Raw genomic sequence first — 13,514 nt, forward strand, 5'->3', positions numbered from 1 at the left:
AGAAGGAAGGCAATATTTTCACATCAATTAATTGGCCCAGAGAGCAGTAGAACTTCGAATATTAGATGAAGGTGCTAAAATAATCCAATCTAAGACTTATTAAGTTTACATCAAATTATGCTAAATACATATAAGTCCTTTAATACTTAGGATAAAGGTCCCAGGTTTTCTATCTCCCTGTAGTGCCATAGATAGCCATTTCCACCCGGCGAGTAGTTCGTCAGCACTGAAAGCAACAGATCGTAATAAAGTCAGTACAATACGAACATTAGTTCTAGTTTTTCCTAAGTATGATCGTCGTCCTTTCGAAATAATGCAACTTCTGCGAGAGGACTTTGATTGACAAGACGTTGATTATCCTCTAGTCAATAAGGTAGATTTATGCAAAACGATCTAGTCGGAAATTCTCCAGTATAGGATCCGTCTCCCCAGTGAGAATCTGCCTGCTCAACAACTTCCCAACAAGAGCCCCATTCGTCACCCCAGAATGCATCACAGCAACACTAAGCCCATCCAACCCCGTCTCTCCAAGAATCGGTAGCCCATCTTCTGGCAAAACTCTATGTCCGATAGTGTAGTGGCTGAACTCAAGCTCTTCTCCGCCGATGACTGACTTTTGAAGTTTGGCGAAGAGCTCACGTGCCGTCTTTTCTGGATCGTCGCCTAGGTCGCCTCCAGCGTAGCTTGAACCGAAAAGTAAGGCTCCGTCGAGTGTTTGACGTATGTGTAGTTCGGGAGCGTTGATTACACCGTTGATTAGTTTCTTGGGGGTCGGTTTTGTGTTGACGAGAAGACCTGCTGTGCTTTTGAGTGGGAGATGAATGTTTTGCGATGCGAGCAGGGAGACGCTTCCGAGGCCTGCGGCTACGACGACATGGTCTGCAGGGATAGTTTCGCCGGAGGAGAGAGTAACGCCGCTGATATGGCCATCGGTCTTTGTGAAGCCTTTAACCTTGGTCTCGAGAACCTTGGCTCCGCTGTCTTTTGCTAGGTTGATCAGTAACTCAGCAGCCTTTTCAGCTTCCAGAGCTCCCTCTTGATCGTAACCAAGACCCCATTCTGGAAGCTTCGTCTCTTCAATACGAGGTTCTCGCTTCGATATCTCCGTCTTGTCAACACGGATAACATCATATCCCCAAGCAGTCAGGTTCTTCTGCTCCTCCTCAAGTTCTCGGGGCGATTTATCCCAGCTTGTAGTACCTCCCCAATGAATGGGTAAGTTCTCAACAGCTTTCTCAATCTCTCTCCAGTGCTCAAGAGACCTAAGTCGAAAGTCGTAGTAGAACTTCTTATCCGATGAAGCAGCATTCAGCCAAGCGAATGAATTGGGAGTAGCTACTCCTCCGATATCTTCCGCGATGATGGTCACGTTTGTCTCGGAGGAGAGATGCCAAGCGATAGAGGCACCGACAATACCGCCGCCAACCACGACAACGTTGGAGTTTGCGACGCTCATGTTGTACACTTGAGGCTTTTTATTCTCACTTTGAGAGCCATAGCGACCGTCGGACATGTTGAGTTTATATGTCTTGATATTTCAACGTCGTATCAACCCCGCCTTTGCCGGGCGTTCTTCTTGAGCCCGAAATGAAGATATGATGTGCTTCGGCTGTAGGATGATAATGTTGCATAAATTATGGAAACAACTCGGTTATGTAAAGCAACCTTCTTTAAAAGGAAGTGGTCGTTATTGAGCAGTCACAAACTCTGATGACGTGCGCTGCTTCGCGATAGATTTGAAGGTCCATCCAAGCTATTCTGATTGGTTAATTCAGTCTAGTCTAATCCTTCATGTTAGGTAACCCGACGATGCGCTTTAAGCAACCTTCAACAACGTCCACCAATTATGGAGGATAACGAAACGCCGTATCTCGACGTGTTTCCTTTTTCCAAGACATTGATATCATCTCACATGTCCCGTGGCTTGTTTCTGACCCTTTAATCAAGGAAAACCACGTAATCATGCTGCATGTCTTTGATTGGGGTTACACAGTCGTCGTAAATTTACCAACCATGTCTTTTTCTTTTTCAGCTGCGATTGCCAAGACGGCCATCTCATATGCCCGATAGCAAAAGTAAAATGGGATTGAGATGATTTTTTTATATATTCCTGATCAGTTCTGTTTGTTTTGTTTGTTTGTTGTTGTTTAGATCTTGAGCAGACCAGCATGGCTTCACCATTCTTTGAAAGGGGCCTCACATGGCTTCCGTACTTTATTGTTGCTCTCTTTACTTGGCTTCTTCTATCTTCGGCTATCTCTTGGTATCGTCTTCGACATATACCGGGTCCTTTCTTCGGAAAATTATCATACCTATGGGTAGCTTACATCACCATCACCGGCACACAGCATGATCACTTGGTCAACCTCAATCGAAGCTATGGACCCATTGTCAGAGTTGGTCCAAATGAGGTCCTGGTCGATGATCCAGACTTGATTCGAAAAGTCTCAAGTACTCGAAATACGTATACCAAAGGAAATTGGTATCTCGGCGGCAAATTCAATCCGTATCACGACCCCATGTTCCAGATAACAGACCCAGCCCAACACGATCGGGTCAAGGCGAAGCTATCTCCAGCGTACGGTGGACGCGATGCTCCCAATCTCGAAGCCGTAGTCAACAAACAGGTCGGCAGTTTGATTCAGTTAATCAAGGAGAAATACACGTCTGCCCAAGGAGATTATCGTCCGATGGAAGGAACCAGAGTAACACGCCTTTTTGCACTCGATGTCATATCCAATCTGTCTCTTGGCCAAGAATTCGGCTATCTCAAAGCCGACTCTGACTTTCACGGGATCGTCAAGGCGCTCAATGAACATATGTTGGTCATGACTCTTGCAACAGATATTCCATGGCTGAGAAACTTGATCTTTTCGCCTATGTTTCTGAAGCTGTTTGGGCCGACTGAGAATGATACCAAGGGGATTGGCCCGCTGATGAAGGTCGCGAATACCATTGTTCGCGAGCGATATGCTCCTGAAGCCGATGAGCAGCATGATATGCTGGTGGGTTTTTCTTGTGCCGTACGGAAATCGTATACTTACTTGGCAAAAGGGCTCGTTCAAGAGACATGGTTTAAGACTGGAGGAGTGCCAGGCTGAATCTTTATTCATGTTCGTAGCAGGATCAGAAACCACTGCCACGGTGATACGGGTTATTCTTCTCTACATTGTCGCCTCGCCTCACATATATCAGCGCCTTAGACAGGAGATCACGGAGGCGATATCTGAAGGTCGAGCTTCGAGCCCAATCACAGATGTCGAGTCTCGGCAATTACCTTACCTCCAGGTTCGCTAGGCCTTGAACTACATATAAACATGCTAACTTGGACCAAACAGGCAGTAATCTACGAAGGCATCCGAATTCGTCCAGCTACATTGGGAATGTTCTTCAAAGACGTTCCAGCCGGCGGAGAAACAATGCATGGAAAGTATATCCCAGCTGGTACATCAATCGGCATCAATGCATCCTCCCTGCTACGCTCCGAAGCACTCTTCGGACCTGATCCACAAGTCTTTCGACCAGAGAGATATCTCGAAGTCGATAAAGAGACCAGTGCTCAGATGAAGCGGGATGTCGAGATTGTGTTTGGTTACGGACGATGGATGTGTGCTGGAAAGCCTATTGCGTTCATGGAACTGAACAAGGTTATTTTTGAGGTACGTAATTGAATTCTCATTGTGGTTGATCTTGCTAACAGAATTTAGCTCCTTCGGGTTTTTGATTTTCAGCTCGTTGAGCCTGAAGTGGCGATGAAGTCGGAGAGTTATATGGTGTTCCATGACCAAAGTCTGATACTCAGGGTCACTGAAGCAGATCACAAATAGCGAAGGCGACTCAGAAAGACTGCTTCATTCAGTCTATATAAAATCAGTTGAATTACAATGTCATACTGCTACAACTGCGTCGTCTCAGTAGTCTCGAAAGCACACTAAACTCTGTATAGTGATTGTAAGTTCTCGGCCATAGATCTAAGACGATACTTGTTACTGCCGAAATAAAAAAACCTAGGGCTGTAATTCCCTGCAAGACGAGCTTTTCATCCCTAAGTTATCCTTCTACAACGGCCTCCGTGCCCTTCTCAACCCAACCGTATCTCTACTCCCCTTTCATGATTGCCGTACCTCGTGGCTCAAATTCATGGTGTATGTGTGCAAAAGAACGGGCTAATCCCATGACCCTTGGCAATGTTGAGGCTCTTTATGCGACCATAATAAAGTTACACAATAGTCACAGGGTCTTTCAATATTGACCGAGGTATTACAGTTAGGAAACATGTACAGTACAAGAGCTATGGTGTGACCATTACGTGGCTTCTTAACCCGAGGTTTCACACTCGTGTTCAATGTTGAAATATAAATCAGCATGGAATCTCGCTTCAGAAAGCTGATAAACCAATGCTGGCCAACACTACGCATAGGTAGTATTGAAGCATTACCAGATATCACGTTAAACAAAAGAAGGTCAAGATGGTCGTCCACGAGATCCATTCGTAAGTCAACCCTTCGTACTTTCTCTCATCAATATCCATATCATAGCCAAACACTCACACATATAAAGAATGGAGGAGTTCAAAGACGCCCTTGAGAAGCATCCATTAGTCCTTGTTGACTTCTGGGCTACATGGAGCGGGCCTTGTCGATTGATAAGTCCCGTCATCGAAAGGTAAGATCAAAGTACTCAGGTTTTGGCATCTATAGACTAGCCTGACGAAATTGACAGACACTCTGATTCATCGAGATACTCATCAGTCTACTTCTGCAAATTAGACATTGATGCGGTTAGAGAGGTTTCTAACGAGCTGGGTATCCAGACATTGCCTATTACCGTGATGTATAAGGATGGCACGAAGTGTGACGAGGTCCATACAGGATTCCTTAAGACCATAGAGGAGTTGTTTAAGAAGCATGTCGAGAGGGACATGGATACCGTTAAGCAACAAACTTTTGTGTCACATGAAGTTCAAAGTCTCTGCGGTTTCCAGCTCAGGTGATGATCAATACTATGCCGAACCATATTCTGTCTAACATAGATAAAACACTGATTCCAAATGGCATCTAGCTCTTGTACTGTTGCACAAGCTTCTCCAACTTAGAAGGGTCTGCTCCCACAACCTCATCAGCCTTCTCGCCATCCTTGAAGAGCATGAAGGTAGGCATCGCTCGGATGCCGTACTCTTGAGAAATATCCTCAGCCTCGTCAACGTTGACCTTGACAAAGTAGATCGATTCAGTTGCTTCCGACAACCTGGTAGTAAGGAGTAAGCTAAGTTGTACATATGCACGTTGACCGGCGGGACTTACTTCTCTACGACGGGGCTGATGAATCGGCATGGTCCGCACCATGGGGCCCAGAAGTCTACAAGGACGACTGTGTTCTTTTCAAGGGTATCCCTGAACTCGGAGAGGCTGTACACTGGTTAGCTTGACTTTTGAAGATTGAGAGATTACAATACTTACTTCTTGACTTCGTGGACTGTCATTTTGAGATGGTCTTGCAATGGTGTTTGCTGAATATGATAGCTTTGAAAGTCTGAGAACCTCGAGGGTTTCGGGCGTTATATACTGTGCCATGTTTCCCCTCACGTCAGGACGCGTCATAGTCTGATTGGCTCATCGGGCTTGCATCGTCGTGCATATTCCGTGTCTCCGTTGCCTTGGATTCAGAGACATTTTTGAAAACTAGGCGAATCAATTTCCTATTCTGTATATTGTGGCGTCCGTACGTGGTCAGATTTACTGAGCAACATCAGCGAGTTCCCCGCAATTTTGTGAAGCTGAATTGCTAGGGAGACCAATTGGCACGACGATCTTATGAATTGTTGAGGCATTTAGCTATGACGTCTAAATTTGGAGCTATTTGCAGCTGATCGGTTTGTGGCTGAAAGCTAATCTCCAGACCTTTAGCGTGGTCCCTAGAAGCGGGGAGTTCCGAGTTGGTGATCAGTCAGCTGTTTAGTGAGACATTGTGCTAAGCCAGACTATAAGAGTGATGCTCATTACTAGTCGGTTTCATAATTTACAGACTACCTCGGATGTATTCTTATCTGGGGCTCGAACTATTTACTAAAGCCTCAGGGTTATAGGCTGCGTTGATGATGTATGTCAACTCTGCCATGCTAAGCTCGTATTTCATCACTGCGCGTGCCGTGCCTCACATGCAAAACATGACCTCAGCAGGCTAACAAATCACAAGGCAAACACTATCCCTCGTGGTATGCATGTCTCGTTCGTTGTCAGATTGATTGGCTTCAGCGAGCCTCATCAGTGGATTGCAGGATGGTTGTCTAGTATACCTGGCCAAGATTAGGAAGATGGGCTTACAAGCTACTATTGGCGATACCTGATTGACTACTAAATAATTACTAATCAAAACCGAAGCATATGCTGGTTTGTTTACCGATCACTTCTACATACTCAAAACTTTGGCATGTCACCCTTATTTCAACTCACTAGATCGGTGCACCGAAAATATCAGGCTTACATCAGAATGTCCTGTACCATGTTGTCCAGGATTTATGAGACGCCTTCTTGGAAACATATACAATTTCGTACTTGTGGTCATAAATCTTAAGTATAAACAGTAGAACCCACTTCAAGTCGGCCGAGCTTAAACCAATGTTATTGGAACTCCATACAACGACTCAAGCTTCCATTTCTCGCGATACACCTAAGGAAACTTGCTCCGGCAAGAAGAATCAGCACCAGTGGCGCCAGCATTCTGACATCTGCGTCTCCAGTCACAGTTATCGAAGCTCGAAGCACCGCCACCAAAAGTCTTGACGTTGCACTCCTTGTACTGGGTATTCGCACCGTACTCTCGCGTGTTGGGCTCCATTCCACCCTTGAAGTGATCGCAAACGGTCTGGGTGGCGCCGTTGTTGGGAACGCCGTTGCTGTCGTAGCAGTGGCAGCTTTCATAGCTGGCGCATGCGGAAGCGAATGCTGAGAGGGTGAGGAGACCGAGGATTGAGACCTTCATTTTGATGGAAAAATTTAGGTGCTGTAAGAGTTAGGCTTTGTGAGAAACTTTGAGGATTAGGTATATACCTTATTTGATGGGCTGTTCGACTGAAGCTTGGGGTTTGTGATGCTGAGAGTTGTGATATGGATGGTTTGCTTCTCGAAGAGACCCAAGCACATATTTATACCCAAAATTACAGCTCAACAATCCCTATTCTCAGTACGTCAACTCGAAAGATCATCGATCTCATGGTCTCCAGTAATTCTCAATAGGCGTAACTACTCCGGACTTGCCAGGACTCCGGAAACTCATGACCCGAATACGAGGTCTTACTAGTGTTCGAATCTCTCATAGTGATGCCAAGAAACATCGCCAAGAAAACATTTCCTATAATTGCACACATTCTCATAGTTGTGATCGGTAAATCGGACTTTGGTTTCTTGGCAAATCAGGGGTCGAACTACTTATACAACTGCCGAAAACTCTGCACTCGTCTATTCACAGAATACCCCATAAAGTCTCAAACTAAAATACTAGCGGTCAAAATAAGGTTTTACATATAGTAATATGTGACCGGTTCCGCGGATTCTCGCTTGGGGAGCTCGCAGATGATCCGATGCGAAGTTCCCGTTGAAGAGATATCATGACTCGCGATATAGGTCATTAACCAGTCACAAAGCCATGTGTACTCGCTTGCTGTGATTGAGGGACGCGCTCCAATCGGATTCATCCCTTAAACACGAACCTACATGATCCAATGCGAGAATGGTCTGGAAATAAATTTAGGAAGTCAAGTTCGCGTATGTTCCGCGTAAAACGCTAACATAATCAGGGTAAAGAATTCAGTTTCTTATTTCTCACCTCTCATTTGCTAGCTCGCATCTACCTCGATATTGACCGAACTTAAAGAACTTGGCTCGGCATTGGCTTAATGGATCCCTCTATCCTCTTACTCAACCTGGAATGGATAGTCCATTATCCCGCTCCACTTTGTCCAGAATACCTCCGTTGGCCACCCCCTTACGGAAGTACGACTTCAATATGTGTCATAGCAGGGAACACTAAAATTATAGTGAAAGGCTCAACCTCGTCATCCAAAGACTTCAACTTCCACAAGCAAGAGACCAACTCATAGAGAGTCAAATGTTCGGCCTTTACACACATGATAGCATCCGCCATCGTCTCAAGCTACACACAAGATCTACTCCACCCTCACTCAATGCACTCTATCCCTGCTATACTCTCCATGATGAAGTGCCCAATTGCCCCAAACTCATGGTAGGACATCATGTAGCCTTCGCTTTGCCCACTGTCAACTCGGTGTAAGGTTTCTCTGTCCCCATAATTTTGAGGCCTTAGCTTTCATGGTCCTAACCCTTTTTCAAGATTGACTGTATCCAGACGTTCCTCCCGAGTATCCCGAGAAGGCTCTCGCAGACAATCACCCCGTCGCCAGCGCCTTTCTCGTCAAGACCCTCGATTTGATGTCTTAGAGTCCTGAAAGCTAGTCCAACCAAACATATTACACGGTATCCCATCTGGGGAACCAATCATCGTCTTATACTGAGTCTTCAAAATTATATTATCCCTCGATACCTTCCAAACATCCCAAGTCGTCAGAGCTATGACATTACCGTATACACCAGCCGGCCAATCATCCTTCTAGTATGAAGATGTCAAAGTACATCAGGAACAACTTCCGGCACCGGACCACCACGAGTCTTTTACACAAAAGGGGCTTCGTCTAGTTTCCATAGTAGTTGTAGATGAAAGTGTCTGCAGGGGCGAATAGTGCCAGATCGCCTGCCCAGCCGAGCCAGTCGCTGTATTGAGGACTGCCTATTGAGGTGGATGAGATTGCTCTTCATGGTCCGGCAGATGTTAGATAAGGGCTTAATGACTAATTCTTGGAGCATAAGAAATCAAGGGCTTCGTCCAAACCTTCAGTGCACAGTACAGATAGAGGTTACTTCGTAACTATTTTCTGTAGGCCATGTATCAGCTTTGGGGAGTTGACGCGGTCCATATCTACCAGAATCTGCTCCGCGCTGTCTCCTTCAACTCGACAGCATAGCTAGTCTCGCCGATAACATTTCGATGCAAGGGAATAAGAGCTAGCGATGTTCTGCAATAGGGCATTTTCTAGTGTAATTCACTTAGAAGGCAATCGGATGAGATATCTAATTGCCTTTATTGCCTCCATTCTTGTTGTTGCTGGTTTATCTGTTCGTTATTCTGTTTATTTCAAAATTTGGTAGCAACCCTACTCTAGCGGGTGATGGAGGCAATTCGGGAATAAGTGACCGTCCATCGGCTCCGATCATGGCTCCACCACGATCCGCTGAGCCGCAACCTTTTTACGTTATAGAGACAAGGATGTCTCTGACTTGAAGCTTTACAGAGTGGGTTTATTAGACTTGGGAGTAACGTAATAAGATAGATCTTGATTGATCGTCGAATCAGTTCATCAGTTAAGTTGCATGAGGCTTTTGATAAACGAAAATCTCGATATCGACATTGCTGCTATGAGAATTTGACCTCGGTATTAGACAGTGGCAAATTGGTCGAACCACTCAACTTGACTCATTGAATGATTGAAAAATCCCTGTTTCTCGTGAATTAACATGTTTTCAGAAACACTAGAGTCATAATCTCTACTGTTACTTATCACGATATCTTAGATTCTTTATGTTTTAAAGTCCTGTAGACAATTTTCTCCAACTTTTCAATGTGGAGACGCAAACCCTCCAAATCTCTTGGAGTAGATACCCTCATTATCAATACCAACCCCTTCCCCATGGAGATTTACGTAAATAACCAATTCAATATCTGGAGTAGTAACCAAAACTCCTCCTTAGATCGTGGAGATTCAATTGCGATTAATGAAAATTTTGCATCCAGAGTCATGACCATGCCATGTGTGGGCCTAATAGCGTTGTTACTATGGGGCCTCTGATCTTTTTTATAATGGGGCCATTTAGCAAGAACTTTTTTCTTTCTTCTTTAATTCCTCACTCTTTTCCGTTTTTTAGGTGATTCGTTGAATTTGGCTATCATGGCTGTTGAAAAAGTCATATCTGATTCTCCCGTCGTTGGGGAAAAAGGCGTAATGGCTGATGAAAACGCTCCTACGAAAGAAACCTTCACTGCAACGGGTGAAGAATATGAGCAGGATGATTTCATGACGAGGACGGGATTGAACGCTAAGTCTTTTACGAGGAAGCATTATGGACTTGGGCTTGTGGAATTGGATCGCAAGATGAAGCCGAGACATCTTCAGATGGTTGCTATTGGAGGATCGATTGGTGCTGGGTTCTTCGTTGGGTCTGGTTCGGCTTTGAGTAAAGGTGTAAGTGAGCCCTTCACCCAATTGAGTTTATACTGATGTCTGCAGGGCCCTGCTACGTTGTTTATCGACTTCTTCCTCGTTGGAGTCATGGTTTTCAATGTTGTCTACGCAATGGGTGAACTAGCCGTCATGTATCCCATCTCTGGCGGTTTTTACACGTATGCGGCTCGTTTCATCGACCCGTCTTTTGGTTTCGCCATGGCGTGGAACTACACTCTTCAGTGGGCTGCTACACTTCCTCTCGAACTCACCGTCTGCGCTATTACTATCCAGTACTGGTCTCCTGACATCTCCCCCGGAGTCTGGATCGCCGTGTTTCTCGCTGCTATTACCATCCTCAACATGTTCGGCACGTTGGGATACGCCGAGGAGGAATTCTGGGCGGCGTGCTTCAAACTCACATCGATTTCTATCTTTATGATAATCGCACTGGTGCTGGTTTGTGGCGGGGGTCCGTCGAGTGGGAGCTACGATACGTATCAGGGCTTTAAGCTATGGCATGACCCTGGTGCTTTCAAGAACGGATTTAAGGGATTTTGCTCTGTTTTCGTAACAGCGGCGTTTTCATTTGCGGGCTCGGAACTTGTGGGTTTGGCAGCTGCTGAGTCTCGAAATCCTACTGCTTCGGTTCCTGCAGCTATCAAGCAGGTCTTTTGGAGAATCTGCTTGTTTTACATTGTTGCGCTGCTGTTCGTTGGATTGTTGATCAGCTGCAATGATGAGAATCTTCTCAGCTCGAGTTCTTACTCCAACAGCGCAGCTTCGCCATTCGTTCTTGTTGGAAAATATTCCGGCCTCAAGGGTCTCGATCACTACATGAACGCCGTCATCCTCTCATCCGTCTTATCCCTCGGCATCGCCTCAGTGTATGGCGGATCGCGCACACTTCTTGCCCTTGCGCAGCAGGGTTTTGCGCCAAAGATCTTTACTTGGGTTGATCGAGCGGGTCGACCTTTACCGTCTGTTGGATTCATCATTGCTTTTGGATGCCTTGCTTTCTTGAACCTTGATGCAGCTGGTCCTGTTATTTTTGACTGGCTTTTGGCTTTGTCGGGATTGGCCATGCTTGTTTGCTGGGGATCGATCTGTCTTGCGCATATTCGATTTAGAGCGGCGTGGAAGTATAATGGACATACGCTCGATGAAATCCCGTTCAAGGCTATTGGTGGCGTTTGGGGATCATGGTTGGGGTTGATCTTTGTTGTTGTCATTCTCATTGCTCAGGTAAGGCCCAAATCTTCATTCTTCAGAACATCGGCTAATATTTCTCAGTTCTACGTGGCCATTGTCGCCCCTGTTGGCGAGTCCGGAATGGGTACTGTTGAGGATTTCTTCATGCAATATCTTGGACTCCCTATTGTGCTGGCTTTCTGGGCTGGAGGATATCTCTGGAAGAGGACAAGTTGGATCAGCATTGAGAAGATTGATATCGATACGGGCCGACGTGAACATGATTGGGAGGCTATCAATGCTTGGAGGACAGAGCTCGCTACGTTTCCCTGGTGGAAGCGATTGAGGTATACTTTGTTCTAGTTTAAAAGGTCTGATGGGTATAGATAGACTATAGAGTTTAGAGTTTATTACTATGAGAATATTTAATCGTACGATTTCGATATTGAAGCCAGATTTGAAAGCTTCTAAATATTGGCGAAATCATCCAAGACCTAGATTAGTCCCTCGCCTAAGTATATTCAATTTCTTACCAGCCGGTTTTCGGTCTGTCGTCCATTTTGCTGTGTTCACTTTCACCACCCTGATCCGGTCCCTTTGTTGTGTAGATGATGGACCATCTTATCTCATCACGTTCACTAACTACTGACGAATTGACCCATTTGTTCATAAGCACAGCAAACTGTTCACAGCATCATGGCCGGCCACAGTTCTGAATCAATGCCTCTAAAAGAACGATATATCTACCTAACCCGCCACGGATTTTCCGCAAGACTTTTCCTACACTTGAACTGGACTGAGCCAACCTGAAAGGAACTGGGCCTTTCAGCTCAATCGCACTGCTACCACGGCTCCGAATCTCAAAGAGATTCAATTACAAGCTAATATGGACACTACCATGAACAACGCAGACCCGCAGTCATATTCTGACTTCCCATGGGACTCACTAATCGACACATTTCCTTTCCTAACCAACCAAGCCTACCAAGCACTATCCATCCAACTAGAATTCTTTCGCAATATGGGCACCATGAACCTCTCTCTTCCTGAAGATGCTAGCGCAAAAGAAATATTGAAGACAATCCTCGATAAAGCAAAACTCGTCAATGAACTGATGTCCATTTTGACTCACAGCTCTGAACTTCTCATTGAGTTGAAGAATATGGAATATGACGAGATGGTCGATGCAAGGAGAGAGGAAGTCAGCAGCATGATTGATGAGGCGGGGGAGAATATTGAAAAGGTTATTACTATGCAGAAAGAGGAAGTTGAGAGAGGACTGAGGCAGGAAGTTGCTGAACCGGGACTGGCGGAAGTCCAGGATCAACAAAGACGTACAGAACAGGAAATGCTTTTGCAACAAAGGATTAGTGAGCTAGGTTTGGGAGCTCCAGGACCTTCAGAAACACGGATACCGTCTGTGCAGCCACCAGCTCACCAGCAAAGTCATTTGCCACAACAACGCACTATACCACAGCAAATTCCAGGGCTTCACCATGCTTCTTCTGCACTACCAACGGGAAATCAAGGATACAATCCAGTACCACTACACAACCCAGTTCCGGCACATAGCCAGGCACCAGGACATGGTCAACTTCCAGGGCATGCTCAAATTTCAGGACATGGCCAGGTCCCAGCATGCCCCCTCCCTCAAACAGTCCCCATACAGAGACGAGATAGCGTATACACCGAAACAAGCACCACAAGCTCTGATGACTCTGAGATTCTCAGAATGATGGATAAGGAGCTGAAGAAGCAAAAACAAAAAGACAGAGCTGCCAAGAGAATGGCAAAGATGAAGAAAGAGCGGGAGAGGGGCGACTTTTGTAAGCGCTGTGGGCGTTGTTGACAGCAATACACCTGCAAATATAGAGGATGATTCATAATATAATGGTGCAGGTAGTAGTAAATGTCATATTTCTCAACAGGATGTCTTGTTCTACAAGTGCAAGTGGGCACCCTGATCAGTGAGATTTAGCTCATTGAGCCAGTTTGATGAAATGCTTCCCAGTCTAACTGCAAGAAATCTTCA

The 13,514-nt window shown here is 45.5% G+C and overlaps 6 protein-coding genes across 6 annotated transcripts; 3 read left to right on the forward strand and 3 right to left on the reverse strand.

Moving 5' to 3' along the window:
* Positions 1-251: 251 nt before the first annotated feature.
* Positions 252-1,687, reverse strand: FOBCDRAFT_228941 (FAD dependent oxidoreductase). The gene has a single exon (XM_031188949.3). It carries the CDS (start codon positions 1,511-1,513, stop codon positions 380-382), a length of 1,134 nt encoding a protein of 377 aa, XP_031036214.2. The 5' UTR covers positions 1,514-1,687; the 3' UTR covers positions 252-379.
* A 481-nt stretch (positions 1,688-2,168) lies between these two features.
* Positions 2,169-3,827, forward strand: FOBCDRAFT_187347 (cytochrome P450; the record flags this gene model as incomplete). The annotated part of the gene is made up of 4 exons (XM_054706458.2): positions 2,169-3,005; positions 3,055-3,288; positions 3,339-3,659; positions 3,708-3,827. The coding sequence occupies 4 exons, from the start codon at positions 2,169-2,171 to the stop codon at positions 3,825-3,827; spliced, it is 1,512 nt and encodes a 503-aa protein (XP_054562433.2).
* Positions 3,828-4,404: 577 nt separating this feature from the next.
* On the forward strand, positions 4,405-4,993 carry FOBCDRAFT_187349 (thioredoxin-like protein; the record flags this gene model as incomplete). Its single annotated transcript, XM_059608656.1, has 3 exons — positions 4,405-4,492; positions 4,561-4,665; positions 4,723-4,993. The coding sequence occupies exons 1-3, from the start codon at positions 4,470-4,472 to the stop codon at positions 4,991-4,993; spliced, it is 399 nt and encodes a 132-aa protein (XP_059467745.1). The 5' UTR covers positions 4,405-4,469.
* Positions 4,894-5,583, reverse strand: FOBCDRAFT_165802 (thioredoxin-like protein). The gene is made up of 3 exons (XM_031188945.3): positions 5,460-5,583; positions 5,304-5,408; positions 4,894-5,247 (listed from the first exon to the last, which is right to left on the reverse strand). Exons 1-3 carry the CDS (start codon positions 5,480-5,482, stop codon positions 5,058-5,060), a joined length of 318 nt encoding a protein of 105 aa, XP_031036210.2. The 5' UTR covers positions 5,483-5,583; the 3' UTR covers positions 4,894-5,057.
* A 1,086-nt stretch (positions 5,584-6,669) lies between these two features.
* On the reverse strand, positions 6,670-6,981 carry FOBCDRAFT_263035 (uncharacterized protein; the record flags this gene model as incomplete). Its single annotated transcript, XM_031188944.3, has 1 exon — positions 6,670-6,981. The coding sequence occupies one exon, from the start codon at positions 6,979-6,981 to the stop codon at positions 6,670-6,672; it is 312 nt and encodes a 103-aa protein (XP_031036209.3).
* A 2,987-nt stretch (positions 6,982-9,968) lies between these two features.
* Positions 9,969-13,446, forward strand: FOBCDRAFT_252117 (amino acid permease-domain-containing protein; the record flags this gene model as incomplete). The annotated part of the gene is made up of 5 exons (XM_031188943.3): positions 9,969-10,312; positions 10,358-11,536; positions 11,585-11,829; positions 12,296-13,308; positions 13,382-13,446. The coding sequence occupies exons 1-5, from the start codon at positions 10,019-10,021 to the stop codon at positions 13,444-13,446; spliced, it is 2,796 nt and encodes a 931-aa protein (XP_031036208.3). The 5' UTR covers positions 9,969-10,018.
* Positions 13,447-13,514: the final 68 nt, after the last annotated feature.

This window comes from Fusarium oxysporum, chromosome VIII (genome assembly GCF_013085055.1).
Source record: "Fusarium oxysporum Fo47 chromosome VIII, complete sequence".
In the NCBI taxonomy this organism is placed as follows: Eukaryota; Fungi; Ascomycota; class Sordariomycetes; order Hypocreales; family Nectriaceae; genus Fusarium; species Fusarium oxysporum.

Coding starts and splice junctions, on each gene's coding strand:
- FOBCDRAFT_165802 (XM_031188945.3), bottom strand. CDS start 5,482: ATGACAGTCCACGAAGTCAAGAA. Junction 5,409..5,459: donor ACAGTCCACGAAGTCAAGAA/GTAAGTATTGTA, acceptor ACCAGTGTACAG/CCTCTCCGAGTTCAGGGATA. Junction 5,248..5,303: donor ATCAGCCCCGTCGTAGAGAA/GTAAGTCCCGCC, acceptor CCTTACTACCAG/GTTGTCGGAAGCAACTGAAT.
- FOBCDRAFT_228941 (XM_031188949.3), bottom strand. CDS start 1,513: ATGTCCGACGGTCGCTATGGCTCTCAAAGTGAGAATAAAAAGCCTCAA.